Source organism: Rattus norvegicus, chromosome X (assembly GCF_021556685.1).
Source record: "Rattus norvegicus strain SHRSP/BbbUtx chromosome X, alternate assembly SHRSP_T2T, whole genome shotgun sequence".
Classification (NCBI taxonomy): Eukaryota; Metazoa; Chordata; class Mammalia; order Rodentia; family Muridae; genus Rattus; species Rattus norvegicus.
Window position 1 is genome coordinate 113488513 of NC_141554.1, and position 27120 is coordinate 113515632.

Sequence of the window (27120 nt, forward strand, 5' to 3'; positions counted from 1 at the left end):
TTGTGGTCTCCTTATTGATCAGAAACCCGTTGTGTTTAGCTAACAGATATCATGTCCTCAAAGCTAAGTATGTATTGCATCATGGCTGTATTGACAGGCAAGCACTGTATGTCTGTGGGCAGGAGGCTGAATCCCTAAGAGAAACTGCGAAGCAAACAGAGTGAATGTTATCATACGAATTTAATAAACACACTTTTAAAGTCAATTTTGTTTAGCTCTGGGGGACTCTTATACATTGATCGTTAGTCATTTTTGTTTTCTGTGTGGGCTTGCATACTTCCCATCTCTTGTATAAGTAAGCATCCACCCACAGCCAGCACGTCTGAACTCCACCCATGCTTCTTCGAAGCTACATTCTCTTCCATAGATACATATCTCCTACCAGAATTTTAGATACACAGTGTTCTTCCCTAGGGGGTTCTAGAATTCTTCGGAGACATTCCAACCCTTACATTTTCACATCCTTTGTGGGAGGGACAACGTGTACATTGTCTGTGGAATAGTTCATAGCACTTTGCTCATACTGGATACTCCATATGTATTGAAAACTATCAAAACAAAGGAAAATAAGCAAAAACAGAAGAAAGCAATGAAAATATGGAGTTGCAAGGAAATAGAAACCTATTATTAGTACAACTCGTGGACTTTCATGTACTCCAGTGCCCTAAAGGAAATTTCTGTATGGGATACATTTAAAAGAAGTGTCTATATAACCCTGAACACACAGAAAACAGTACATGGTTGTTGAAAGGAAGACTTGGTAACTTCCTGGTACATTGAAGAGAATAGAGTAGATCTTCTCATCCATTGTTTTCGTTTCCATATTAGTAGGTACCTTGTTAACCTCAGTTCAAGAACAGTGACAAAAAATGTGGAAGTGTTTATGGTCAAGTAACCTTTTCATAGTTACCTGATGCTATGTCTCAGAGCCTATATTATTTACCTCACTTTGTAACACGACAGAGAATTTGTATCGTTTCTCATCTTTACAAGAGAAATGACAAGTGCTACACACTAAGTTACTTTGAGAAGTGATTCATAACTTTCATTACTTTGTCTTATTATAGTATGTTATAGTTTATTAGAAATTTTGCTAATATCTTCTCGTGCTTCACTAATAATTTAACTCATCTTAAGTCTATGAACATAGAAAAAGAATGGTCCATATAGGACTTAGTATTGTCTATGGTTTCAGGCATCCATCGGGGGCATCCATAAGGGAGTTGGAGGGTGGGGCATCAGACATCGATTTGACCTAAAGTCTGAAGACTGCCTGTCTTAAGACTTGAGTTCAACAATTCATCTACTTAGGACTTTCTATCTGAAAATAAAATGTGGCTAGTATAATTTGTTCTATCGCGATACTCCGGATTTTCTTTGAGTAAGTCTACGAAGATCTTTGAATTCCACCATGAAGAATGAAAAGATATCATTGACATCTTGACAAAACATTGAGAGGTCAACACAAGAAGCATGACTTACAGTGATTCCATGCAGTCCAGGCAGCCCAGGATCCCCCTGAGAAATAAAAATAGAAATAAACAACATACGGAAGAGATTACTAAGCTAAGCCCACCACAGGGTTTCAGACAACCAACCTGAGATTCATGGGGATAGAAACAAATTGAGGCAACTTAGGCCTCTTTCATGGTCTTGAGTTTTAAATAATACATACATTGGCTGTATCTACCCATTTTCTTTTTCCCTGTGAACATTCTGGACTCTAGAAAACAAACATTATAGCCTTGACTGAACAAGATTTCCTATTTTACCTAGATTAATTAATTTTCACATTTGCTAGGAACTTATCCATTAGAAAACACTTCTGCAGACCGGTGATTTTCTGCTCTTTTTTTGGAGGAAAGCAAAGCTACCTTCCCATGTGCCTTCATCCCCAGAGAATCTGTGCCTATATGTATACAATGCAAATCAGACATTTCAAGGGAAAATCAACAGAGCATACAGACTCTGATTACATTTTAATTACTTTGCGGCATCTTAAGCCACTGTATGAATCTGTAATATAACCATCTTGTGGAAATTGCTGTGTTCCACTGGATCCAAGGTTTCTTTGATTTCTGGAAAAACCATTTCATTAACCTTTGCTAAGACAATGGCTGTGCTTTGACACCTGCTAGTCTTGCACTGCTTGGTTTACAGTAAAAACCTCTCAGCTCCCTGTAGCATGGGAAGAACACTGCCTGAAGTTTCGCTCTTCAGAGAACTGGCCATCTGGCTCTGAGTAAGTCATATAGCCTTAGATTTTCAATCTGTCTAATAAGCGACATGAATCCAAACACCATGAGGCCCTTGCCAACTTTAATGTTCTACCTTCTGCTATGGCATCCACAGTCAAGAACCCAAATATCCTTGCTTCTTCTCCACTTATCCAGATGTTCCATCCCCACCACTACTTTTATGGCCAGTTTCTAAGGTTCCTGGCCCTGTGCAGTGATGGGAGAGTGGTGTCAATTATCTCAGTTAGCTTGCAGGCACATACATTCCTATTTGTTATCCTTGAGAGCAGTGATGGACTCTTTCCCAGTCTATAGAGGAGTAGGGTCAATCATTTGAAACCAGGTTTTACTGAAGACACACAAAGCTACCAATTAGAAATAGACGAAGGCTCAATAAAACAATATTATTGACAATAGATCAGGTTCCAGTTTAGCGTTGACAGGAATCTAGAGACAGGAGAGACCTGGATGCTGGGGTGGTAGTCATACTAAGCTGTATAAGACTATATACAGATTCAAACCAAGATGCATAAGAATTAAGGCTTTAGAGGAAACAAAAAAAGTATATGCCTCTAGAAAATGTTTTGGCTTGTCAAAGAAAAACATGCAAACTCTATGCCAACTTCTCTCTTATTTTTGGTGCAGATCCTGGAAAACAAATTTCTAGACAGCATAGCTGCAGACATTTCTGCTAATGTTTTTACCACCAAAAGGCTTGGAATCCTTTTAAAATCAGTTGGGTCTGTTCCTTAAGCAACGGCACAGGTTTATTAGTTCTGGAAGTGGCCTAGTGTGAGGTAGGTCCTGGCTCTGTGAAACCTTGCTTCCCACCCACTCAGCTGCCTGCTTTATGATCTCTTACCTTCATTCCTATGATGCTGCCTTGAAAAGAAGCAGGTTCTCCTTTTGCACCTTTGTGACCAGGCAGCCCCTGGATAACATATGAAAAACTTGTGAGAAAACATCTGTGTTTGCTCGCACGCACACACCCACACACCAAAAACAAAACAAAGAGAAAGAACCCACTTACTCACACAGAGTTTTGATAGCAACATTACCTAATTAGATAGAGGATTGGGGAATGGGAACCTGAAACTATGTGTCTTATGCTGTGGAAAATTTGGTTGTGTTAAAGGTCATAGTCCAACCTCTGAGGAGGTCATCTCAAAGCTGGGTGCTATTCTTCTGTCTCTATGTCAGAGGTCTGTGAAAGGATGAGGGGTAGAAAGCAGCAGACTATCTATGCAGAACATTGGGTTAGGTAAAGCTCAACCCTTTACAGTTATACATTACTAACAGGGTCTTTTTCTAGGTCAAAGGTCAACTAAAGTTTCTAAGTCTCTCGATCATTTAAGTTTGTAAGTCAGATCTGGGCTCTGTTGCATATTTTTCTTGTTATTTATTTTTAAAATGGGCTAGAGGACAGGTGCTTCTGTGGGCCAACATGTAGGCCATGGGGATAAAATATAGCTATGACACCAACTTCATCCTGTGTTTCTACTACACAAACTCGGCTTCAAACCTTTGAAGAAACTGGTGTGTCTCATTATTATTGTGGAAATCAGTTCTATATACCTGATTCCAGTCTTTCAATCAGATTTATTTTTGCTGTCTTAGTAGCAAATAATGACATCTAAGGAGAAGTCAGGATTAGTATTAGGTAATATTAGGGGTACACTCTAGGAAATAAATTGTATATTAGGGATACACTCTGGGGAATAAATTGTTGATTGATGATGAATTCCCCAAGTCCAGGGACTACTGCACTTCTAGTAAAACAAGTCCTAGACATACAAATCAGTTTTGAACATTGTCTGCTTCCTTTTGTTTCTCTTTCCCCCATTCTTTACAAAGAAGCTTCAAATGGACTTACTGAATGGATATTCAGGAGGAGGTAAGGTTCATCTTAGTAAAACACATGCCCATATTTCTTTGTAAGCTCAAGGTAAAGTTTCAGGCTGGGTTGAGGTTTCCTCTCTGGGGTTCTATCTTTCAGAGGATGTCTGTTATCTCAGGCTCTTTATTCTGTTTGTTGGCGAGGAACTCCTACTTTGCTGGACTTCATTGTCTATTCTCTTCGCCTTTTCTGTTGCCATGGCAGCATTCAGGAGCCTTTCTGACTCTGTAGATGATTTAGGACTATACCTTTCCCTGTTATCTCGCTGCTGTATATTGGTTTGGACCTTTGATAGCAGGGTCCTTTAGGCCAGTTTGGGCTTGTATTCTGCCTGTCTTCTCTGTCATTTTTCCACATGTATTCTCATGCTCCACAACTTGATCATTGAAGGCTACTCATAGAAGCATGAGGTCTCTCTAATTGGTGGCATGGTTTCTAGTTTCAAAAAGCCTTACATGACAACTCTTATAGATTTAGGTTTTTCCAAATTACGTTGAGAGTGAGCTTGAAATGTGTTATTTTTTTCCTTTCAAGCACTCATAAGTGACTCCTTGTGAGGTCATACCTCTTATGTACATCATAGCTGTATCTGAATATCGCAGTTCTATCTAAATGAATAAAATGAAACAAAAGCAAAAACATGAGACCAAAAATAGCAGATCAACCCTATAACCAAGGGTGATGATGTGAGGTGGGAAAAAGGAACGAACTAATTACAATGTTTCTTAGCTTCAGCATGACTGACACTGGGCAAATTCATTCTTTGATGTTATAGAGTGTATTCTATCCTGTGCTAGGGAGGATAGCGAGACGATGGCATCTAAGGGAAAGTCAGGGGATAATGTTAGGGGTACACTTTGGGGAATAAATTGTTGACTGGTGATTGATCCCTCCAGTTCAGAGAATTAGTGGTATAAACCAAGATTGCCATGCCTTTGGGTTCTTCATATGCATATGATCACATGAAGGTCTTCCAAGAAGATCCCATTTTTTAAAAAAGATTTTATTTATTTTATGTATGTGATAAAATCACATCACCGAAGACATCTGAAGACATCACTGTCTTCAGATACACCAGAAGAAGGCATCAGATCACATTACAGATGGTTGTGAGCCACCATGTGGTTGCTGCGAATTGAACTCAGGACCTCTGGAAGAGCAGTCAGTGCTCTTAACTGCAGAGCCATCTCTCCAGCCCCAGAATATCCCAATGTTACCAGATATGGCAAAGTGTCTGATTTTCAATTTGCTCTGAAATATGCTACAACTATTATTGATTTGTTTGTTTTAACAATCTTGACAACTTCAAAGGTAGCATTAGAAAGTAACCCAAAGCCACGTAATGTGTTCACCACACAACTAGCATTTTTAAAAGAGTTTTGGTGTTGTGGTGCCATCAGTATAAACTCTTGCATTGAGAAAGTTAGTACAGTGGCTGTCTACAAGGGCTTAACAAAGTTTCAAGAGAAACAAGCAAATGAACAAAAACACATTTGAAGGTGCATGTGCATTAAGGTGCAAAGATCGGTAACATACAGGTGGTCCTAAAACCCCAGGGTAGCCATCAGTGCCTGGAAATCCAACAGCTCCTTGAGTTCCATTACATCCATCTAGGCCAGGTGGACCTCTTGGACCTGGTTGGCCTGGGTGTCCCTGTTCAAAGACAAAAGAAGGGATTAAGTCAGCTACAGGATTGTTAGCTATTTTAAAAGGCTCACAGTGAGAACAGCCAAGTGTACTGCTAAATTCTGCCTTCTTGTCTTCTCCCTTAGCATCATCATGCATGCTCTTAAGTATTTCCTTTGTCCTCAGATATATGTTGCAAAGATCACAACTCAAGTTATCCCACTCAAAAAGACAACTGGTGCTTTAATCATATCCAAGCTGAAACTAAAGGGCTCAAACATGAACAATCATTAAGGCACTACAATTTCACCTTCTGTGAATATAGAGATGTACTAAAATGGGGTCTAGCTAGCTGGCAGCTGAACTGCTATCAACAGAGAACCATGCCAAGGTTTGAGATTCCTCAGACCAGGCAGATCCCTGGATGGCTTTCTGAATGGAAGTTCTGCATGGGAACAGATGCTTGATCTTGGTTAACTGAGCACCTCCTCGATTGAAAGCTGCTTGGCCACAAATTAACAAGTCTCACTTGCACTCCATTTGTCACAGCTGCCCATTAGGTAATTGTTTCAGTTAAGACTCCATCTCTTCTCTTCTTCTCCACATTCACTATGAGGGCAGTTGTTTAACTGGGGAGTTAAAAATCATTTTCATATAGCTCATATGAATTCAGTACATTTCCGAGTTGGAGAACATAATGTTTTAATCTAGTAAAAGGCCATTGTATCTGGGCCATGGTGCAAATGGATGACCTTAATAGATCATCTGGACAGGTCAATGAAAGGTAGGTAGACGTCTACGTTCTTTTAAATATACTTTCAAAGGGTAAATGTGTATTTAACAATTTGAGGGAAACATATCACGTGTTCAAAATGAGCCTTTCGAATGACCAGTAGTCCCTCCTTATCCATGGAAATAACTCATGAATTTTAAATTGTACATTGTGTTGAGTGGTATAATGCTCACTAATGTCAATCCACTCTATCCTGTGATGTAAATCATCCCCTTCTCTAGCACATCTATGAATATTTATGCTACATTCTCTACGAGCCTATTAGTCACTAAGTAGCTATCTTTGTTATCGGATCAATTTTCATAGCAGTCTCACAGTACTCGTGCTCACATAACTATTTTACTTAACAATGGCCCTAAAGCAGAAGAATAGTGATGCTGGCGATTTGGATACAACAAACAGAAACAAAATACTTTCTTTAAATGAAAAAGTGAAAGTTAGCTTTATGAGCAAAGGAATGACTTATGTTCTGGGGTTACTATGATCTAATATAAGACAAAAATCTACCCATCAAATTGTGATTCAGGAAAAGGAATAATTTTTCCAGTTTTAAGGTCCAACCTCAACCTGCAAAAGTTTTGCCAGCAAAAGGACAGGTCTGGAGCTCTTCCCAGAGAATGAGACTAACCTTCCCAGTTGGTAAGAAAGAGTCAAGGCATGAGTATGCAGCCTATTTCCCCTGCAAAGCTGAAGCCGTCCTTTTAGCAGTCTGGACTCACACATTTGTATGAGTAGTCTGTTTAACTCCTATAACTCTAATAACATTTTCTATGTAAGAATATTGTAAATGAGACTTTCTTCTGATATAGTGGTCTCCATTAATCATGTGGGATATAGTCTAAGAGGCCCAATGGTTGCCTGAAAACATAGGAAAAGGCATGGGATTATGAAGTTTGGTTGTGAAGGGAGGCCTAGGTCCAGCCTGGGTATGTTCTTTGGTTGGTGGTTCAGTCTCTGAGAGCTCAAGGGTCCAGGTCTCTGTTGGTCTCCTGTGGAGTTCTAATCCCCTTAGAGGCCAAAATTCTTCCTCCTGTTCTTCCATTAGAGTCTCCAAGCTCAACTCATTTTAAATTTTTTTTTTTCGGAGCTGAGGACTGAACCCAGGGCCTTGCGCTTGCTAGGCAAGTGTTCTAACACAGAGCTAAATCTCCAACCCCTGCTCAATTCATTTTAAATGAAAATGTTTTATAAATATGCATCTGTGGCAGGTGACAAGAGCTCTAACAAACAACTGGGATATCTCAAAACCCTGAGTTATACCATCTCCAGTGTCTGTTGTGCTGATGTTGAATATTCTATTGGGAGGCAAGCCCTGCTTGCCCTCTCTATTGGCTGTTACGGCCCTTGGTGAAACACAATGTCTGTAAGGTCAAAGTACTTCAGCCAGGAGACAGAACCTGAAATGTTATATTAAAGTCACTTCCGTGTACACACTTACCGGAATCCCACTGATGCCAACAAAGCCAGGAACTCCAATGGGACCCTAAAGAAAGGAGAAGAGAGAAATGTGTATGACAATCAAATTGATGTCTTTTAAGGCCAATAGGTTTGGTGATGGGATTTGATGACCTAAGTTTGGGTGTTTTCTATCTCCTTCCTCATGCTGTGTTGCCATATTTCCTATCCCAAGTCTAAGGAGTTGGTCGAAGAATAGTCTTGAGTGTGCTTATGTTTGGAAACAAGTTCTTGTGTTAAGCAGTGTAGTGTAAGCCCTAAAATTAATGCTCAATATTCTAGGCAGCCTTTGCATCTGGATAACAACAGAAGGGCTTTGGCAATTCTAACAAAATCTCTCCCCACTTTGCTCCTTCAGATAAGGGTCCTAAGCTACTCCACCCTTATTCTCAGAAGACAAGTACAACTCTTACTCGTTCACAAATATCAGTTTCAGTTCAGGCTAGGCCACTGACTTATTCAAACAAGTCAAGTCACACCCTCTTTCAGGAGCCAGGGCCACCAGAACTTCTTGAGGCCAAAGCTTGTCACCTGTAGCCTCTTGGTTCACTGTGTTCCCAAGTACAAGTCTGTGTGTCCTTACATGCTACATAATGGCTCCCTTTCCTAAGATGTGAATATTTGTGACTCATGAATTGCCATCCACCTCATTCATGAGTAGAAAATTGCCATCAACTTCATGTGTCCAGATAATTGTTGTACTTCAGCTACCCTTATACTTCGTGTGGTGATCCCTTCCCTAAAATATGAGGTTAACAAGAGGTGATGAAAGTACACAGAGCATCTCAGTTGAGTTTATAAATCAGTCATCATGTTATTACCATTCTTGTTTTGGTAGTGCATTCCCTTATATTTATGGCCCAGGTTGTTCTAAATCTTGCCTGTTCTACTTTTTTTTTCTGGTCATGAGGGCACAAGTTGATGGAGATCAGAGGACAGCTTTATGATGTCAGATTTCTCCTCCCACTAGCACACAATTTCAAAGGTCATGTTGCAGACTATTCTTTTTTTTCTGTTTTTACTTTTATTGGATTTTTAAATTTACGTTGCAAATGTTATCCCCTTTCCCAGTTTCCCCTCTAGAAATCCACTATCCCATCTCCCCTCACCCTGCATCTATAAGGGTGCTCCCTCACCCATCCACCCACTCCCTCCCAACTCCACACCCTGGCATTCCCCTATACTAGGACATTGAACTTTCACAGGACCAAGGGTCTCTCCTCTCACTGATGTCAGACAAGACCATTCTCTGCTACATATGCGGCTGGAGCCATAGGTCCATCCCTGTGTACTCTTGGAATGGTGGTTTAGTTCCTGGGAGCTCTGGGGTATATGGTTAGTTGATATTGTTGTTCTGCCTATGGGGTTGCAAACCCCTTCAGCTCCTTCAGTCTTTTCTCTAACTCCTCCATTGGGGACCATGTTCTCAGCCCAATGGTTGGCTGTGAGCATCTGCCTCTGTATTTGTAAGGCTCTGGCAGAGCTTCTCAGGAGACAGCTATATCAGGCTCCTATCAGCATGCACTTCTTGGCACCAGCAATATTGTATAGGTTTGGTGGCTGTATATATGATAGATCCTCATATGGTGCAGTCTCTGGATGGCCTTTCCTTCAGTCTCTCCTCTACACTTTATTTCTATATTTCCTCCTGCAAATATTTTGGCTCCCCCTTCTAAGAAGGACTGAAGCATCCACACTTTGGTCTTCCTTCTTCTTGAGCTTCATGTGGTCTCTGAATTATATCTTGGGTAATCTGAGCTTTTGGGCTAATATCCACTTATCAGTGAGTGCATACCATGTGTGCTCTTTTGTGATTGAATTACCTCACTCAGGATGATATTTTCTAGTTCCATCCATTTGCTTATAAATTTCATGAAGCCATTGTTTTTGATAGCTGAGTAATATTCCATTGTGTAGATGTACCACATTTTCTGTATCCATTCCTCTGTTGAAGGGCATCTCGGTTCTTTCCAGCATCTGGCTACTATAAATAAGGCTGCTATGAACATAGTGGAATATGTATCCTTGTTATATGTAGGAGCATCTTTTGGGTATATACTCAGGAGAAGTATAGCTGGGTCCTCAGGTAGTTCAATGTCCAATTTTCTGATGAACCTCCAGACTGATTTCCAGAATGGTTGTACCAGTCTGCAATCCCACCAACAATGGAGGAGTGTCCCTCTTTCTCCACATCCTCACCAGCATCTGCTGTCACCTGAGTTTTTTATCTTAGCTATTCTGACTGGTGTGAGGTGGAATCTCAGGGTTGTTTTGATTTGCATTTCCCTGATGACTAAGGATGTTGAACATTTCTTTAGGTGCTTCTTGGCCATTCAGTGTTCTTCAGTTGAGAATTCTTTGTTTAGTTCTGTTCACCAGTTTTTTTATTACGATTATTTGATTCTCTGGAGTCTACCTTCTTGAGTTCCTTGTGTATATTGGATATTGGCCCTCTATCAGATGTAGGATTGGTAAAGATCTTTTCTTAATCTGTTGGTTGCTGTTTTATCCTAATGACAGTGTCCTTTGCCCTACAGAAGCTTTGCAATTTTATGAGGTCCCATTTGTTGATTCTTGATCTTAGATCACTGTTCTTGCGTTTTAGTGTCATCTGTTGTATGCTTGATCTCTATTGATCAGACTCTCGACCCAAACTCAGCTCAAATCCCCGTGTCTTGACACGAATGAGCCAACTTATCAAGCATGCAACTAATATATTCAGTTGATAGTTTGAGAATCTCCAGAAATGCTTTCCTCCATCACCCACCCACCAGTTACTTCATTTCCTTTCTTTCTTTTTCTTTTTCTTTTTTTTCTTTCTGTTTTTTTTTTTGTTGTTCTTTTTTTCGGAGCTGGGGACTGAACCCAGGGCCTTGCGCTTCCTAGGCAAGCGCTCTACCACTGAGCTAAATCCCCAACCCCTTTCTTTCTCTTTGAGATAGACATTTTTATAGATTTTGGCTGGCCTAATACATGGTTAGGCTGCCCTTGAACTTTGTCGCAATCCTCCTGCTTCTGTCTCTTGTGTGTTAGAATTACAGATGTGCAGCACCATGCCCAGGTGCTTCTCTTTCTCTCTCCTCTCTCTCTTGTTCTCTCTCTCTCTCTCTCTCTCTCTCTCTTTCTCTCTCTCTCTCTCTCCCTCCCTCTCCCTCACCCCTCTCTCTCTGTTTTCTTCATAGTTTATTTTATTGCTGTATACCCATTGTACATTGTATATTTCTCAAAGACATTTTCATACAAGGACATACTATACTTTGGCTCAGCTCTTCTTAAAGTGTGTGCCCTAGGACCAAAAATTTTAGGAGCAAAAGTATTCCCCTTAGAACCGAGACTGAACACTGACTTCTCTACTTCTACCCTAGCAACAAAAGTACCCCTTACCTTATCTCCTTTGGGTCCATATGGTCCCAGACGGCCTGGGGAGCCTCTTTCTCCTTTCAACCCTGATAAACCAGTTGGACCAGCAAACCCTTCAGGACCGGCTGGACCTTGAGTTCCAATTGGCCCAGTGTGCCCCTAAAGATGGACAGAAAGACTGAAAATTAGTCAACAGAAAACTTAACATCAACAGTTCCAATTTTCTCACGCACAAAGCACGGGCACCACTTCACTAAATAACTTTGGCTTAGAGATCTGTGAGGCCTGCCAGTGTTCCAGACAGGGATCAGAAAGGGCTATTTTAGGGGCTGTTAAGCTTATTTGGATAGAACACATTTTATAAGCACGTTTAGTAAGATTCATGTGCACCAAGATCCTTCACCTTTGTACTTCTTAGGAGATTGCTTATTCAGGCTGGATAATACTGTCCTCTTCCTAGTTAATGCCAGGCCATCCATCAGATTGTCAAAATAGGGAAAGAACAGAACACTGGAGAGCATCATGGCATTTTATAAGTCACATCCAAATGGCCAACCGCATGCTTGCACTGAAGTTCAGAAATGGCCATGTCTAAAGAATGCTGCCCCAGGGGAGCAAAGAACAGTGAGCACTGAAACGGCATAATCTTCAAAATGCATCTTTCTCAGCTGATCCCAGGACCCCGTCATTATACCTGGCAACAAATACTTACAGGGACCCCTCTCCCCACACTGTCATTTCACTCTTCCTTCCTATACTCCTTTTCAGCCCCCTCCCTCTATTTGCACAGTACCCAATGTGTAAAGCACAAGAAGCCTGGGGATATCTACTAAATATCAATTACGGTAGCAGGAGTGAGCAGCCTGAAGATTTTGAATGCCTTGGTTATAAAATGTCTGCAATAATTAAGTCTGAGAGTTCAGGCTGAGATTTTAAAGCAGTCTGAGACTGAGAATTAACCCCAGTAGGTACAAAGCAGACAGCCTGGATTATCCTTTAGAACAAATCCCAGGAGGGACTTTTTTTTTTGGCTGAAAAGTGCAAACCATTAGCCATGTGCACTACCTATCTGAGAATCTGGTATCTGGTAGAAATCCCATTTGCATAAGTGCTTCCAGTCCCATCTCCCTGCCCCTTTAGTGACTGCCCATAATTTCCTAAAACTCAGTGAAAACTCTGAAAAAGCCCATTGAATTGCCCTTCCCAATCATCCTCAAGCTTTAAACTTTAAAAGGCTGAAAACAGCACCTTAAATACAGTGTTGAGAGTTATGTTCTGCTAATACTTGTACCCACCTGCTGTGCTGGTCCTTTGGGATATAATTTGCAGTGTCAATCAGGCCCATGAAGACCTAGAGCTCTTGCAAAGAAGTGAAAGATGTTCTAGCCAATGTGAAGCAACTCTCTGCATTACCATCTAGCACTCAAAAGTTGCCCATTCACATGGTGCAGAGAGCAACACTTCAGGCACACAGAGGAAAGGCTGCCCCTGGAGCACAATACCTAGCCCCTGGCTGGAGGAGTCATGGCTACTTGGGAAGGCCAAGTGAACTCCAGCTGGAAGGGGCCTGGAGAGTTAGGCAGGAAAATTGAAGGCATGGTGTGATCAGACCTGGGGAAGCAGCTAAGCAGAAAGCAGTGTTCAGAACTGTAACTCCTCAGGAGGCGTCGTAGAGAACATGTGGGCATCATCAGGACACTGGGGCAGCCCGCCTGAGGCAGGAACAAGGGAAGCAGATAAGAAAGAACCAGCTGTTGGGGGAGCGAACTGCTCGGTGGGAGGACGGAGACATGGCAGACTTCCTGGAGCTGTTCGTATTACTACTAACAGGGAAGATCCAGTCAGACCACAGAATGTTTGGCCCAAATCTCAGAACCACCAAAAAAGGTTCTTCCATAAAGGGTAGATGGACAGGATAAACTGTGTGACAGGTACTAAGAGAGTGGGTTGTCATGTGACCCAGTTCCCATTCTGCTCCCATTCTATGGGAGCTCAAACAGTGCCCAATGTGAGCATCCACATCTGCTCTCTTAGATTTCTGAACACAAGCTCACCAGCATAGGAAGACAAGGAAACTTACGCTTGAGAAATGCTAAGCAAGGTGCCTGGAATAGAATTCTGAGTTGATCCAGCAGGGGATGGTTGAGAAAACGGCTTCCTTTCTTTTGTCTGAGTGAGCACATTAAATTTACCAGAAAGCTGAATGTAAGTCACCTAAATGAACTCACGAAATTAAAAAAACAATCCAATGGGGGCTTTGGGGAAACAAAGATGCTGGGGGCTGGTCTCAGGTTGTTTATGTTGTTTGGATATGTAAGCAGCCTGGAAGGAAACCTCTCAGGTTCACTTCAGCACAGGACCCTGCCTGGTAGGTGGCTGGAGGCTTATCTCGAACTGCCTCCCCAGCATGGTGCCAAGGCCTTGTAGTGCACTGAGACAAGAAATTGCCACCCACAGAAATCCTTTCACACCGTGGCACAGAACGCCAGGAACAGATGAAGGAAGCTCTGATTAAAGGAGGGAGAAACTGATTGGTTGTGTGTGTGTGTGTGTGTGTGTGTGTGTGTGTGTGTGTGTTTAGTGTGTGTGTGTGTGTTTAGTGTGTGTGTGTGTGTGTGTTTAGTGTGTGTGTTGTGTGTGTGTGTTTAGTGTGTGTGTGTTGTGTGTGTGTGTGTGTGTGTGTGTGTGTGTGTGTGTGTGTTGATCTATGCTTAGCATTGCTTTGGTTTCACTCACCCCCATCTCTAGTGCAGAGTTTCAGTGTGGTACTTAAGCTTCATACTGAATCACGGATAGACTGCATTATATTTTGTTTTGTCGCCCCCCCCACTCCCACCCCCACAACTCCCCCGCAGACATAATCTATGGCATTTTTCCTTATGGCCAGCAGAGGTCAGTGTGGGCACACAGAGCCTGCAGATAAACAGGTGGGTGGGTGGGCCTTTCACACACAGAGAAAGAGAAATCAAACCGGTGTCAACGAAGTCACAGAATGTTCAAGCAGGGAAAGGGCCTTGGAGAGCATTTAGCCCAGGGTTTATTTTATACTGGGTGGAGGAGGCTGAGAGAAAAGGGAGATTATTTTTTAGGTCGCATAGCTAGTAGGAACGGCATGAAACTCTATCATCTTTCAGTGTTAGACCCTGTTTGTCTGTCTGTGGCAGATTTCCTAGGGGGCCATTGAGGCTGTCTCCCTCTCACCCTGGAGCCTCCTCTGGGACTGTTCCCATGAGTAGGCTGCAGCAGCCAGATGCTCACTCATCATCTCTCTCTCTCTCTAACTCTATCACAGACCCAATCTGAAGCGCCATCACAGTTTGGATGGCTCACAGAATTTCAATGGGCTTGGACTAGTGCCATGCCCTGATACATGTCATTTATTTTGGCAGATGGACCTATCCAGGGCAGAAGGGACTCCTCTACGTTGTTCCAACAAGCTCTCCTGCCTCCATCTGCTCAACATTTTTTAATGTACACAGCAGGACTTAATTCTCAAGGGTTCAGAATTGTGCCCAAGGCCAGGGACTACAGGTCTATAATCATAGCTAAAGCTGGCTATCTCTTCCTGATCATGGTGTTTTGGAGTCAGTGTATCTTTGATTAGAACCAGACAATTAGTGTAATGGACCCATTAATGGAAGTACCTATAACATAGTAGAAATATACACGAATAGCATCTAAGAATCTTAGAAGCACATTCTTGAAACTAGGTGGGATGGCAAAATTGATGGAAGAATTTGACTGCATAGTTTGCCGTGTTTCTGCCTTATTATTCCTCCCTCAAGATTCCAGTGGTCCTCTCTCATAAAATTAAAATGTGTTCCTAAGAATCTGAAACTCATTCCCACTGAGGCATGAATGATTGACGACTTTGAGGTTTACTTTTCCCAAGGGGAGCCTTGTCCTTTAATGGAGAACAAAACGTTAGGCCAGGGATGCAAGTGATATTTACAAAGCAGGGGAAGGAAGACGGCAGCCTTCTTGAGGATCCAGCTGTATTCTACGAGGTGGTGAGGTATGGCAGCACTGTTACATGGCCCTGGAACCAGAGTTCCTCATAGCCACTTTAGCTGTACTCATAGGCAAGCTTCTTATCTATTCTGAGTATCAACAGTTTGGGCATGATACCCACCATTGTGTAGGATTATTGTTAGAATTTAAGTGAGTCAAGTATGATTATAAAACATACCTTGCACCTAGAACAAAAAATCAATTCCCTTTTCTCTTTAGGTATCGTTTATGATAGAATATGGCAGTTAGGCCTGAATAATTCATGCTCATCAAGTTTAAGTGAGAAATGCATGGATGTTATTGAGGAGCCTTGGCAGGGGGTGTCAGGGGATGATGGAGTATGTATACTGACAACCCACATCTGTGAGACCAATTCTCCCTTCTTTATAGATTGTGTCCTAGTTCTCCCTGACTCTGGGGTCCTCAGTGTCTGCTCCTACTTTATGCTAAAGCAACACAGGCTACATTTTAATACGCACAATCAAGTGTGAACCTCTAGCTAGATTTCTCCTCTGAATGTGCCATAAGCCTACAGCCAATGCTTTGGCTGTTCCCTGCACTGTGATGTTTCAGTTCAACTCCAACAAGAGCTTATTGGGTTATTGCTTTCTCTGCAATCCCATCATCCAATCCTCTCCACATTACTTCCTTTCTCACATTCAATCCATCATCAGTAAGGATGCTCAATCCAACTTCAAATATATGTGCTTGTCTCTGTCCCAATAGTCTTACGTCATGACTTCCTCATCTCTCCCCTATGTGTGGTATTTCCACATTAGCTTACCATCCTCAGTCTTGTTTCGTTCTTTCTGAGCATCCCGACACATTGCCTTTATATGTGAACTTAGTTGTCCTGGCTAGTTCCTATGTATCCTCCAGGTTCCAGCAAAGATAGAATGAGCTCCTTGAGACTCATGCCTTACTTCCCATAGACTTATCTGTTGCTCATCTCAGTGCTTGGCAATACATGTTTGGTGAATGGATGGAGAAACTAATGAATGAATATACATACTGAGAAGCCAGTGGCTCAGAAAGGATGGTATCTTCTTGGGAAGTCTGCACAGGTGCAAGAGAGTGCAATCAAGAAAGGACTTCTCAAAGGACCACAGAAAATAGATCTGCATAAGACTCTGGAATTACCCAGTTCAGGGTTGGAAAAAGAGAATTGCCTAAGTTCATCAAATATCAACATTTGGAAACAAATGATGTCTTTTAAAGATTTGAAGGTTTTTTTTTAATATGTGGTGACTACATCCTGAGCAGTCTCTGTGTTCTGAGTTCTGGGTAGAATGATTTTGTTCCCTAGATTGATTGGCAGCCACCTCCACAACAGGGAATTTATTCGGCATCTGCCCTACGCCAGGCACTTGGGTGAAGATGGCAGATAATAGAATACTTTCTGACTTGAAAACAATTGTACATAGCCCACCATCAAACTAATTCAACAGTTTCCATCTTGGACAGAGTTCTGAACTAGACATGTATGTATCTATGTGTAGCTAATGAAATGGTAATACATAAGAAAACCTACCACATGGCCCACCCTGTTTCCCGGGAAGGAGCAGGCTCATCATAAGAAGAGTTTGAGGATAAAGTCGTATGCAATAAACTTTAAAACTTGTAGTGCACAAGTGCCAAAGGAATTTAGAGATGTGTGGTCCAGCAAGAGGATAGAGACATAAGGAAACATTTAATAATATGTTAGTGAATGCCTTTCAAATATAGAGAACAATGTGTTTGTGGAAATTAGCAAATCAACTTTGGTGGGCAAGAGCCAGACTTAGCTTGAGCAAAGTGGGACAGGGAAGAAAAGCAGACGACTCTGGGTCTTAAGAGGTTTACTCTGGTCCATAAGCTACTTTGGAGTTTAGAGACCTATTATCTAAGGGGAAAAGATTCAGAATAAAAAGTCCCGGATTCACATCCCCTCTTCATCACTGTAGGGTGATGGCACAGAGGATGACATCACTTTACTCATCTTCATATCAAATAAAGATAAGTTATTGGCTCCTTTGCAGGGCACTTACAGATTTTATCCAAAACAATTAGTGAAACCCACGGTTCTTATTCCTTAGCATGCAGCAGATTCTCCTGAATGTAGTGATAAAAGACAGATAACCACAGCCCACCCTCCATTTCAGACTTGTTAGGTAAGGCTAAAAATATGTGTGTTTAATAAATGCCCAGGTGGTGCTCATGCTATTGGACTGATGGCCACACTTCTGAATCCCCACTGAAGATAACTTTTCATGGTATCTAGAAGAATAACTGTGCAATAAACAATAGGTTATTAGCATACTGCCATTCCTTAACAGACTATGGCTTGTGACGTTCAGAAGTTCAAACTTTCAGCAAGTCCTCCAGAATTCTTTGATTCCCATGGCTCAATGCACCTCTACTTCTTTCTCATTTTGCCACAAGAGAAAGGGAAGTGTACAGGCAGCAGATGGAGTATCAGTGCTGTGACCTCCGTGGTCTGCATTAGATTCTTAGGACTGCAGCTGGGGAGAAGGCAGCATCGAGCAATGTTTCAGAGAGTAAAGGTGACAAAGATGCTGCATTAGACTCGCCTTGTTGAGTGACACTGAGGGAGGTGCAAAGGTTGACTCTCATGTTATGTGATAGGGCTTCTGAGGAATCTCCACATTGACTTGAGGAGCTCGAGAGCCTGTGGTGGCAGATGAGGAGTTCCTATTTGGACTGTTTGTATGTAAGAAGTCTTGGAACATCTGAGATGAGAGCCAACAGTGGCTTTTTGACTAGCCTGGAAAATTTGAAACGACAAGGGACGATGCAGTATCTTTGGACGTGCAGTATGTAGAGTGTGGTACGCACTGAAGACAACATTGGAGAAGAAAAGCCTAATTGTGAAATGAATGAAAATAGAGAATTAAATGTGTACATAGATTTATTTTAAAGACTCCTCCAACTCTTATTAACTCGAGGCAAACTGAGATTGAATAATTATTGCTAGCTTGGTGCGTCCCCAGGAGTTCCTGAGGAATGGAATACAGAGATTCTTGAGCTCCCGTGCAGGAAGAGTTGGCTTGGATTCTACAAATCATCCTGAATTTATAACTGTAATTCTTATTCTTATCTTATTTATAGGGAATGTGCTTGGGGGATGAAAAATGTGACAGAATCTGGCCGAAAGAGACTAGTCATACAATACGATAAGGCAGATATCAATGAATATATGTTCAAGAGCAGAAATACGAAAGGGAATTCAGAACAACGATTTTCTTTCAGTCCTCCTTTTGTGTCATCAGAATGCTTTCATGATGCAGGATGTGAGCACTAAGCAGAGAAACAGTAAACCAATGGGCCTTAAAGTCTCACAGCTACTCAGTGGTAGAGCTAGTGTTAGGGATTTCCAATCAATTCTGTGCTCCTTTATTGGAAAAAATTAAGATGAGAAGAGCCAGGGCCCTTTGAGGTCATTTTCCTAGTAGCAGCACTGAAGGAGTACCCCTGTGGTGGAAAAATGTTGGTAGTATTTGGCAACTAAAGAGTTTAGCTGGGTATAGTGGTGTACACCTGTAATCTTAGCACTTGAAAAGCAGAGGCAGGAGGATCAGGATCAAGGATATCCTTGGCTACACAGGTAATGCAGTGTGAGGCCAGTGTGGGCCACAAGGGACCCTGAGTCAAACAAGTAAACAGACAAAACAATAAAAATATTAAAAACCCAAACAGCATAAACGAAACCTCCTTATATGGATATACAGAATTTTGTAACCTACAAAGCTCTACTTTGATTTGATGATATCAACATCATTCACATTTGCCAGCCAGTAATAGGAATAATCCTTCCTATCTAAACAAACAAAGGGATAACTATACAAAGATTTTGTAGATAGACAGTGATGGGCATTTATCAAAGAGTGAATCTCCCAAATTGTCTGTGTCACTGCACAGGAAGAGGTATCAGAATCTGGCTCTCAAAGCCTACATGAAAACACTTCTGGTTCTTCAGATGCAATCAGTGTTTGAAACAGCCAGCACTGCCTGGCATGAAGACATGCATCTACAAGTTGTGTTTACAGACACACACATACCCGTTCCATTGGCTGTTGTCAGCATGTTGAAATGTTGGGAAAGACAAATCTCAGATTGATAAATTTAACTCTTGCTATGTAGCTCTTTCCACCAGTTCCCTTTCTGAATGTAATGGTGATTTCCTTTCCCCACTTTTCTACATTATACAGTGCTCTGAATACAGAAATAAAACCCACAGTAAGAGCTATCCAGGAAAAACATGTTAATTTTTCATTGATATGAAAGGCGTTTATCTCACCCCACCCAAAATTTTTCACTGGAACGAGAACTGAGAAATACATGTGTACCAATAGGATTAATAAAATCAGAAAATGTACTTCAAGCAATGACACTACCTAAATGTTATGAATATAAATTATTTCTTTTGTTCTGCAATCAAAATGCCTTATTTAATAAGCCTATGGCCAATGGATAGTTTACCAGATTCTAGTAGGCATATTTTGATGTTCTAAGTGTCCCAATGGTCACATATTAATTTAGCAGGAGATGAGGGAATTTAGACATAATCCACTTATTTTATAATGGGAGTATTTAGTTTTTGGGTTTTATTTTTTTGGTTTTTTTCTTTTTTCTTTTTTTCAGAGCTGGGGACCGAACCCAGGGCCTTGTGCTTGCTAGGCAAGCGCTGTACCACTGAGCTAAATCCCCAGCCCCGAGTATTTAGTTTTTAAATGGCAAACTTTCCTTTATCTATGGGGAATATCTAGATAGAGGTGAATGGCTTGATGAATCTGAAGGTCTGTCTTCTCCAGGGCCCATTCTTAAATCCATATCAGGGATCAAAGTAGAACCAACTTTCCTATAATTGAACATTGGAAAAACCAAGAAGTCAAACAAAATTGTAAATATGAGCAATATTTGATCATATAAATAGAAACAAAATAAACCCCTCTGCAAGTATTACAAAGGGTTGAACGAGACTGTACATTCCTTGGAATGGATGCGAAGTCTATGCAAACAGTCCCAGTGTGTATGAGAAAATACATACGGCCCTATTTGGCATGAATTTAACTTACAGCCAGTACATTTGTTGCAAAGACATGGATTATTTAATTTGTTATCATTTTCTTTTTCTGCTTAGAATTTAGAAGAATACTTCAAGAATGATTGTGCAGGCCTGTTTACAACTAAAATGCTTGCCAGCAAACACGGATGTTGCTTCAGCTTCTCTGAAAATCCTCCTGTTTTAAAAACATGAGTTTTACGTTCAAGTTCCCACTTGCAATTTCTTGCTGTATGATTTGGAGAAAGGAGACTAATCTCTAGACCTCTGTCTTCTCATCAACAAAATGGGGTTATATTATCCGTCCTATTTTCTGTGGTGCTCTGAGCATCCTGAGAGACACATGTGAAAAGGAGCTATGCATTCATTCCATTTGCAAAGCTTTGCTTTGGGGGCAAAGAGAAGAAGTAAAGTCCAATTTCAAAACAAAATTCTCATTTATTGGGTTCCTAAGGCAATAAGCCCTTAAATGACTAAAGATTCACGAGGAAGAGTTTTCAGCAGGAAAAGATTGAATGAAACAAGGAGCAGAATTTAAAGCAGTGAAAAGCAGGGACAAATGATGTGGCACAGGATTCTCATTATAGTTTTAAAGCGATTAGACTTAGTGCTAAAATACGTGGTTTATTTTTAAACATACAGTTTAATTACAAGCGAGAGCCAATGTTTTTTCTTTCAGTTTTTCTATCAAAACAGCATGGTTTTATAATGAAAATCACAGCAGAATATAACCTGCCAGACATTCACTTTAGAGAAATTTTTTTGCTATAGCGTGTCTATTCCATTAGATAAAGGGGTACTTGCAGCGTTTTCCTCTGACAATAAATTATCCTTTATTGCTCTACTACATGATCTTTGGTCTAATACTGACTGGTATGAGGTGATTGCATCTGGACCAATGTTGGCTTCCTACATTTTCTTGAGAGGCACCTTCACATTGTGACACTTGAGAGGTAACAGACAACAACAAACTACTGCTTCTTAAACAGGAAATTCTCTACCGTGACTCACTTATTAAAGAACCCAGAGATCTCTCAGGGGAAAACCATGAAAAGGGTATATTCACTGCCAGTATATTTCTCATGCAAGTGAACACCGTGTATTCTTTGAAAACTAGAGCAATATTCATATCCATACTCATGAAGATGAAAAGACACAAGTTCGAACCCCAATACCATGGGAGTCTGCCAGAGTGGTAAGGCTGGTGGTACTCTGACTTCGTTTACGTTATGCTTTCTAGTGAGCAGTGAATTGTTTTGTTTATTTTCTTTTGCTTGTAAAGAAAAACTTTTGATTTTTGTTTGTTGCATCCTGACCAGAGTTCTCCTCCTTCCTCTTCTCCCAATCTCTCCTCCCCCAACTCCCCTCTACCTACTGTCCCCCATCTACTCCTGTCCTCCTGTTTCTGTTCAAAGAAGGGCAGGACTCCTATGAATATCAACCAAACATGACCATATCAAGTTGCAGCAAGACTAGGTACACTCCTCCCCACCATGTTAAGGCCAGAAAGGGCAATGCAGTAGAAGAAGAAGCATCCCTAAAACAGGCATAAGAACAGATTTGAATTAAAAAATTGGGATGACTTACAGCCCTCTTACCTTCTCTCTCTCCTACTATATACAGTCACTCCTGTGGACTAGTAAAACTATCCGGATATACTTACCTAGGCCAAAGAGGAGACAGGAGTGGGGGTGGGTTCTGGAGGATAAAGACTTCAGATTTCTGATTTATTTTCACTTTACGTGATGGGTAGTTGGAATCAAGTTCTGAATGCACAAGGAAGATAAGCCAGAAGCTATAGTAGATGTGGTAAGGATGACCCTTCCTATGTATAAGAAAGTAATGGATGCAAAGGGTTGAATAAAGTACCTATGGGTATAAATACAGCTGATGCTAGCAGAGACACATCTTAGTCCCAACCCAGTGCTCTGTCCACTACTCCTTTATTAAATGATGAGTCAATTCCATGCTGACAATTTCCACCAAGATATGCAAAATTCTGTCTAAAACCCTGGATGTAAAGCATGTTAAATCTTTTAAATTTTCCTTACACTTCCTGGCTATTCAGAGGCACTCTTATTAAATAGCTATGTAGATACACAAAGGACAAAAGAACAGAAATTCATCTGTTCTGTCCCTTAAGAACTCATCAGTCTATGGATCAATTATCGAATCTCTACAATGTACAAAGCACGATTCTATCTGTTGGTTATAGAAATAGGTCTTCCTTCCAATGTGCTTCTGGCAGTTTGGGCGAGAATGGCCCCATAGGTTCATATATTTGGATTCTTGGTCCTCAGTTGGTGGAATGATTTGGTAAAAAAATAGGGAGTGTGGCTTTATTGGAGGTGGTGAGTCATTTGGATGTGAGTTTTAGGGTTTTAAAAGTCCATGATGTTCCTAGTTACATTTTCCTCTTTGCCTTGTGGCTGTGGATCAGATGTAAATTCTCAGCTTCTGCTCTAGCACCATGCTTGCCTGTCTGCTGCCATATTCCACACCACAACAGTCATAGACTCTAACCTTTTGATATTGTAAGCATAGTCTTAATTAGATGCTTCCATTCATAAGTTGTGTTGGTCAAGGTTTCTCATTGATAGAAAAGTAACTAAGATACAGATCTTTGTCTAACTCAGAAGAAAGAAAAAACTATATACACAAAGGTCATAGTGGGTAGGAGGGATATAATTCTGAGTCAAAATACTGCTGATTAATTTGTCTTGGAAATTTCATCCTTAAGTCTGCCATACTAGAATGTGAAAGGAGATATGTAAAGAAAAGACTCAGGAACAGGTTCATGAGTCCTCCATACTAGAGAGTGAAAGGTGACCATGAAGAAAAGACTCAGGACAAGTCTTGGTAACTAAAAGGGAAGCAAAGAAAATTGGTTTCAAATTCATCTAAATCCCTTCAATGACCATAAGAATCTAGGTCAAAAGCAGAGAGAAAAGAAGCAGTTGAGTCAAGGGTGACTGAAGTGCAGAGGAAACGCTGCAGAGGACATGGCAAGAAGGTCACTGAGTAATGTTAAGACTTGCCAAGATGTACCAAGAGCTCCATTGACTCTAGAGCACTGGTTCTCAACCTATGGGTCTTGACCCCTTTGAGGGTAGACTGACCCTTTCACAAAGTTCTCACATGATTCATAACAGCAGCAAAGTTACAGTTATGAAGTAGCAAAAAAAAATTGTGGTTGGGGGGGGGTCACCACAACATGAAGAACTATATCAAAGGGACACAGCATTAGAAGGGTTGAGAACCACTGCTCTTGGGTTTGTATATATTAATGTGTTCTTCAAACAATAGCTGCAGCCAAGAAGAAGAATAGATGAAACAGGTGGTGGGGATTTCCAGAGTTGGGGATTGTACGATGCATCAAGAGTCCCATAGGTGAGAATGAAGTTGAACAGGAGAACAGACTCAATAGGACTTTTTAGAGCATTGTGAGAATAGTTAATGTTGGTATGAGGAACCGTCTTTTGCCTCTGAACCCAGTGGTGATATCACTCACAGGCGACAGGGACACCTGTTGCCATGGCAATGGCAATATATTCTCAGCATACTTTTGGTTCAACTCCCATCTTTACCTGGGAGGAGTTATGTCACAGTTTAAATAAAAGGTAGACTCTTCCCGCCCCCTTTCTCTTTTCTTTTTTCTCTCTCTCCCTATTCTGTCTCCGTTGTCCTCAATAAACCTCTTCCACGTGGGACTATATTGGCCTGGTGTTTTCTGTCTAGGCATGAGCTGTGATTCTATCACAACAGCAAATATTGGGCCCAAGGTTGGAAAGTCATCTAGAGAGGAGCTAGCAATTCCTGTCAAATGATGATTTGCTAGAAATTTTAGCTTCCCACAAAGCACGACGTCTGAACTACCCATCGGTGTAACTTATGTACAGTATGTAGTATTTCAGTCATTTTTTAGTGAATCATAAACCAGAGAGAGGACCCTAAAGCTGTGTACCTAGAGAAAATTCACGGGACTATTAATAATTTTGTGCCATATATAGCCTTACTGAAGAACTTGGTGTTTGGTGTAATAGTACACTGAAAGAGAAATGTTTTTCACTACTGTAGAAATAGAAATTCTGACTTCTAGGTCAGGATTAAATGTCCCATGTAGATAGAAAAGCAGCTTTCATGTTCAAGTCTCAACAAAGAATTACGTTTGTTAGAGTTTTTAATGTTGTGTGTGTTCCTTCTTCCACTCATTGACTTTGGTCAGAACTCACTGTTGCCAACTGTTGGCTTAGAGTGGAGAGCAATAAAGACATTTTAAATAATATATTTGTCAGCTGGTTCTCGGGTGAAAAAGAGCTAGGGGCAATCCATTAACTATTTCAAGAGAACGTGGGGAAAACTGTGAAAGGAGGGTGTGACAGGAAGCAAACGGATCAGAACAGGAAGCAGAAGAAGCAAAACAGGAAGCAAAACTTGCCAAAGACCAGGACTCGTAAAAGAAAAAGATTGCCCAAAGGAGCTGGCTAGTTTAGGAGCCTGCACTGGGAGGGTTAACTGGTCAGGAAGCTCCACTATTTCATGTTCCCCCCTCCATTTTGTCTCTATCTTTTTCATTCTCTGGTTTTATGAGGATTTCATAAACCTTCTAGATCTGGTGCTGGCAATCATTAGATAAAGTTCACAGAGAATTCTGTACATATAAGGTCCCCAGTGACACTTGCCTCAGCCAAGAGTAGTAACAATTGTCCCCTACAACTGACTGGAACACAACCTTCAGGGATTTTCCCCCTTCAGGCTTTGAGTGCTTCAGGTCCTTTGGACTGAGAACCAAGCACCCAAATTGCTCCTGTGACTGACAAAGACAGGCTTCTTCTTAGTCTTGTTTCAACCAGTCTAAACAAGTGTAGGGGTTGGGGTGATGACTATTAGGAGTCCACCTAGAAGAGAAAACTAGGCCAAGGGTCACAAGGAGAAGAAAGGTGTTAACTGAGACCCACCAAGGCTAGCATCCAATGAACTTTTGCCTGGAAGACTGCTCTATCTTTCATTTCCTTGCATCTTACTTTCTTTTCATCTTTAATCTTGTTTTTATCTGTTTGGTACTAAAACCAACCAACCAACCAACCAACCAACCAACCAACCAACCAACCAACCAACTAACAAATGAACTACCCACCCACCAAACCAATCACCCACCCACCCAACCAACCAACCAACCACCCACCCACCCAACCAACCAACCAACCAACCAACCAACTAACCAGCCAACCACCCAACCAACCAAAGAAAACAAAACCCTTTCTCCTCATAAGCTACATAATTTCTTTACCACTTTCTAAGAACAAACTATTTGATAGACCAGTCAAAAGTCCTAGCCTATGCTTTCCGTTTTCCTATTTTTCCAACTCCTAGCACCCTAGATTGACAAATATCTGTATCTTGAGAGTCTTCTTGAGAAAGTAACCAGTGAACACACTAAGTTCTTATGCTATGTATAGGACTTGTTTGCAGTAATTATTACTGTTCTTTCTGAAAGCTCTTCTGTTGCTTTCAGTGCAGCAGCATTCCATGAGCTCTTCAGGTGTCTTTCTTACAGCCCTTTTCTTTGGCCCCCCACTATTCTGCACAATAGATACTGCTACTCACTTCTGATTTTATTCACCATCTGTAGATTCCTCCACCTTGAATATACACATGAGACACATACTCATTTGTTTCTCAGGCACTGTCAATTTCCAAGCCCACATCCACTTCCTTCTTATTGGTCTCATTAAGAGCCAACAATTGAAGCTTATCTCAGTCCATCATTAGATCACACATAGAGAGTGACAACAGCTTCCATATACAACCATAGCTGCAATTCTTCTAACATTTTTTGGACAGCCATCTTTCTAGTTATGATCCTATTGCAGCCTTGTTCAAAAACTGTGAATCACACCTATTACTTTCAAATAAAACCTGAACTCTTTCAGCAGGCATCGAAAGCCCTTCACCCTTCAGTTTCTATCTGTCTTCACAGGCTTATATTCTATTAAACACCATTACTTGCCCTAGACTTCAGATATAACTCTTTATTGATAACTTAAACTTGTCTTGTACTCTCCTACTGCCTGGCTTTGAATCAACTGGTTTACTTGCTAAAGACATTCTTCTCTTCCAGAACTCTCTAACCAATATTCTGTCCATTCTCAAAATTTTGCCTCAAATGTGACCTTTTCCAAACCAATTGCCCTGAATAGAGTCAATATCTTCCTTTCCATATCACTTAAAATAACTATTTTGGGTGAAGAAATAAGCCATAGAGACCTAAATTAATCAGACCCTTCAGTTCAATGCAAAATCTTATTCATTCCTGTCACATGTCTTCATTCTCATTTCCATCCCTGTCCCTTCACAGGTACCTTCTCTAAGCTGCAATGTGGGTACATGCTTTCTTTCAAGGTATTAAGTATCTATCAACTATCTATACTTTCGTGTACTCAAATCAAGACAAGTGTCTTTCAGCTATTTATATTTTAGTTCCTATTTTATAAGTGTCTTAAAGATATATGTATATTATATATACATATATATTCTTGTGAATATACTTATATATTCTTGAATATATATAGTTACTCTTCAAATGCTGTCTACTTGCAGTGCCACAAGTAATATGTGGACATTCCTTTTGTCTCTCTGCATGCTTGAAAACACTTGGTGTTGCCTGACTTTTTCATTG

At 40.9% G+C, this 27120-nt stretch overlaps 1 protein-coding gene across 1 annotated transcript in view; it reads right to left on the reverse strand.

Moving 5' to 3' along the window:
* Col4a6 (collagen type IV alpha 6 chain) overlaps window positions 1–27120 on the reverse strand; it is a 344979-nt gene that overhangs the window by 57838 nt on the left and 260021 nt on the right. Inside the window, exons 4-8 of the mRNA NM_001427260.1 lie at window positions 11393–11527; window positions 7992–8036; window positions 5671–5787; window positions 3100–3168; window positions 1483–1518 (exon numbers count right to left, since the gene is read on the reverse strand). Coding sequence (NP_001414189.1) covers window positions 1483–1518; window positions 3100–3168; window positions 5671–5787; window positions 7992–8036; window positions 11393–11527 — 402 coding nt within the window. The remainder of the gene's footprint in view (window positions 1–1482; window positions 1519–3099; window positions 3169–5670; window positions 5788–7991; window positions 8037–11392; window positions 11528–27120) is intronic.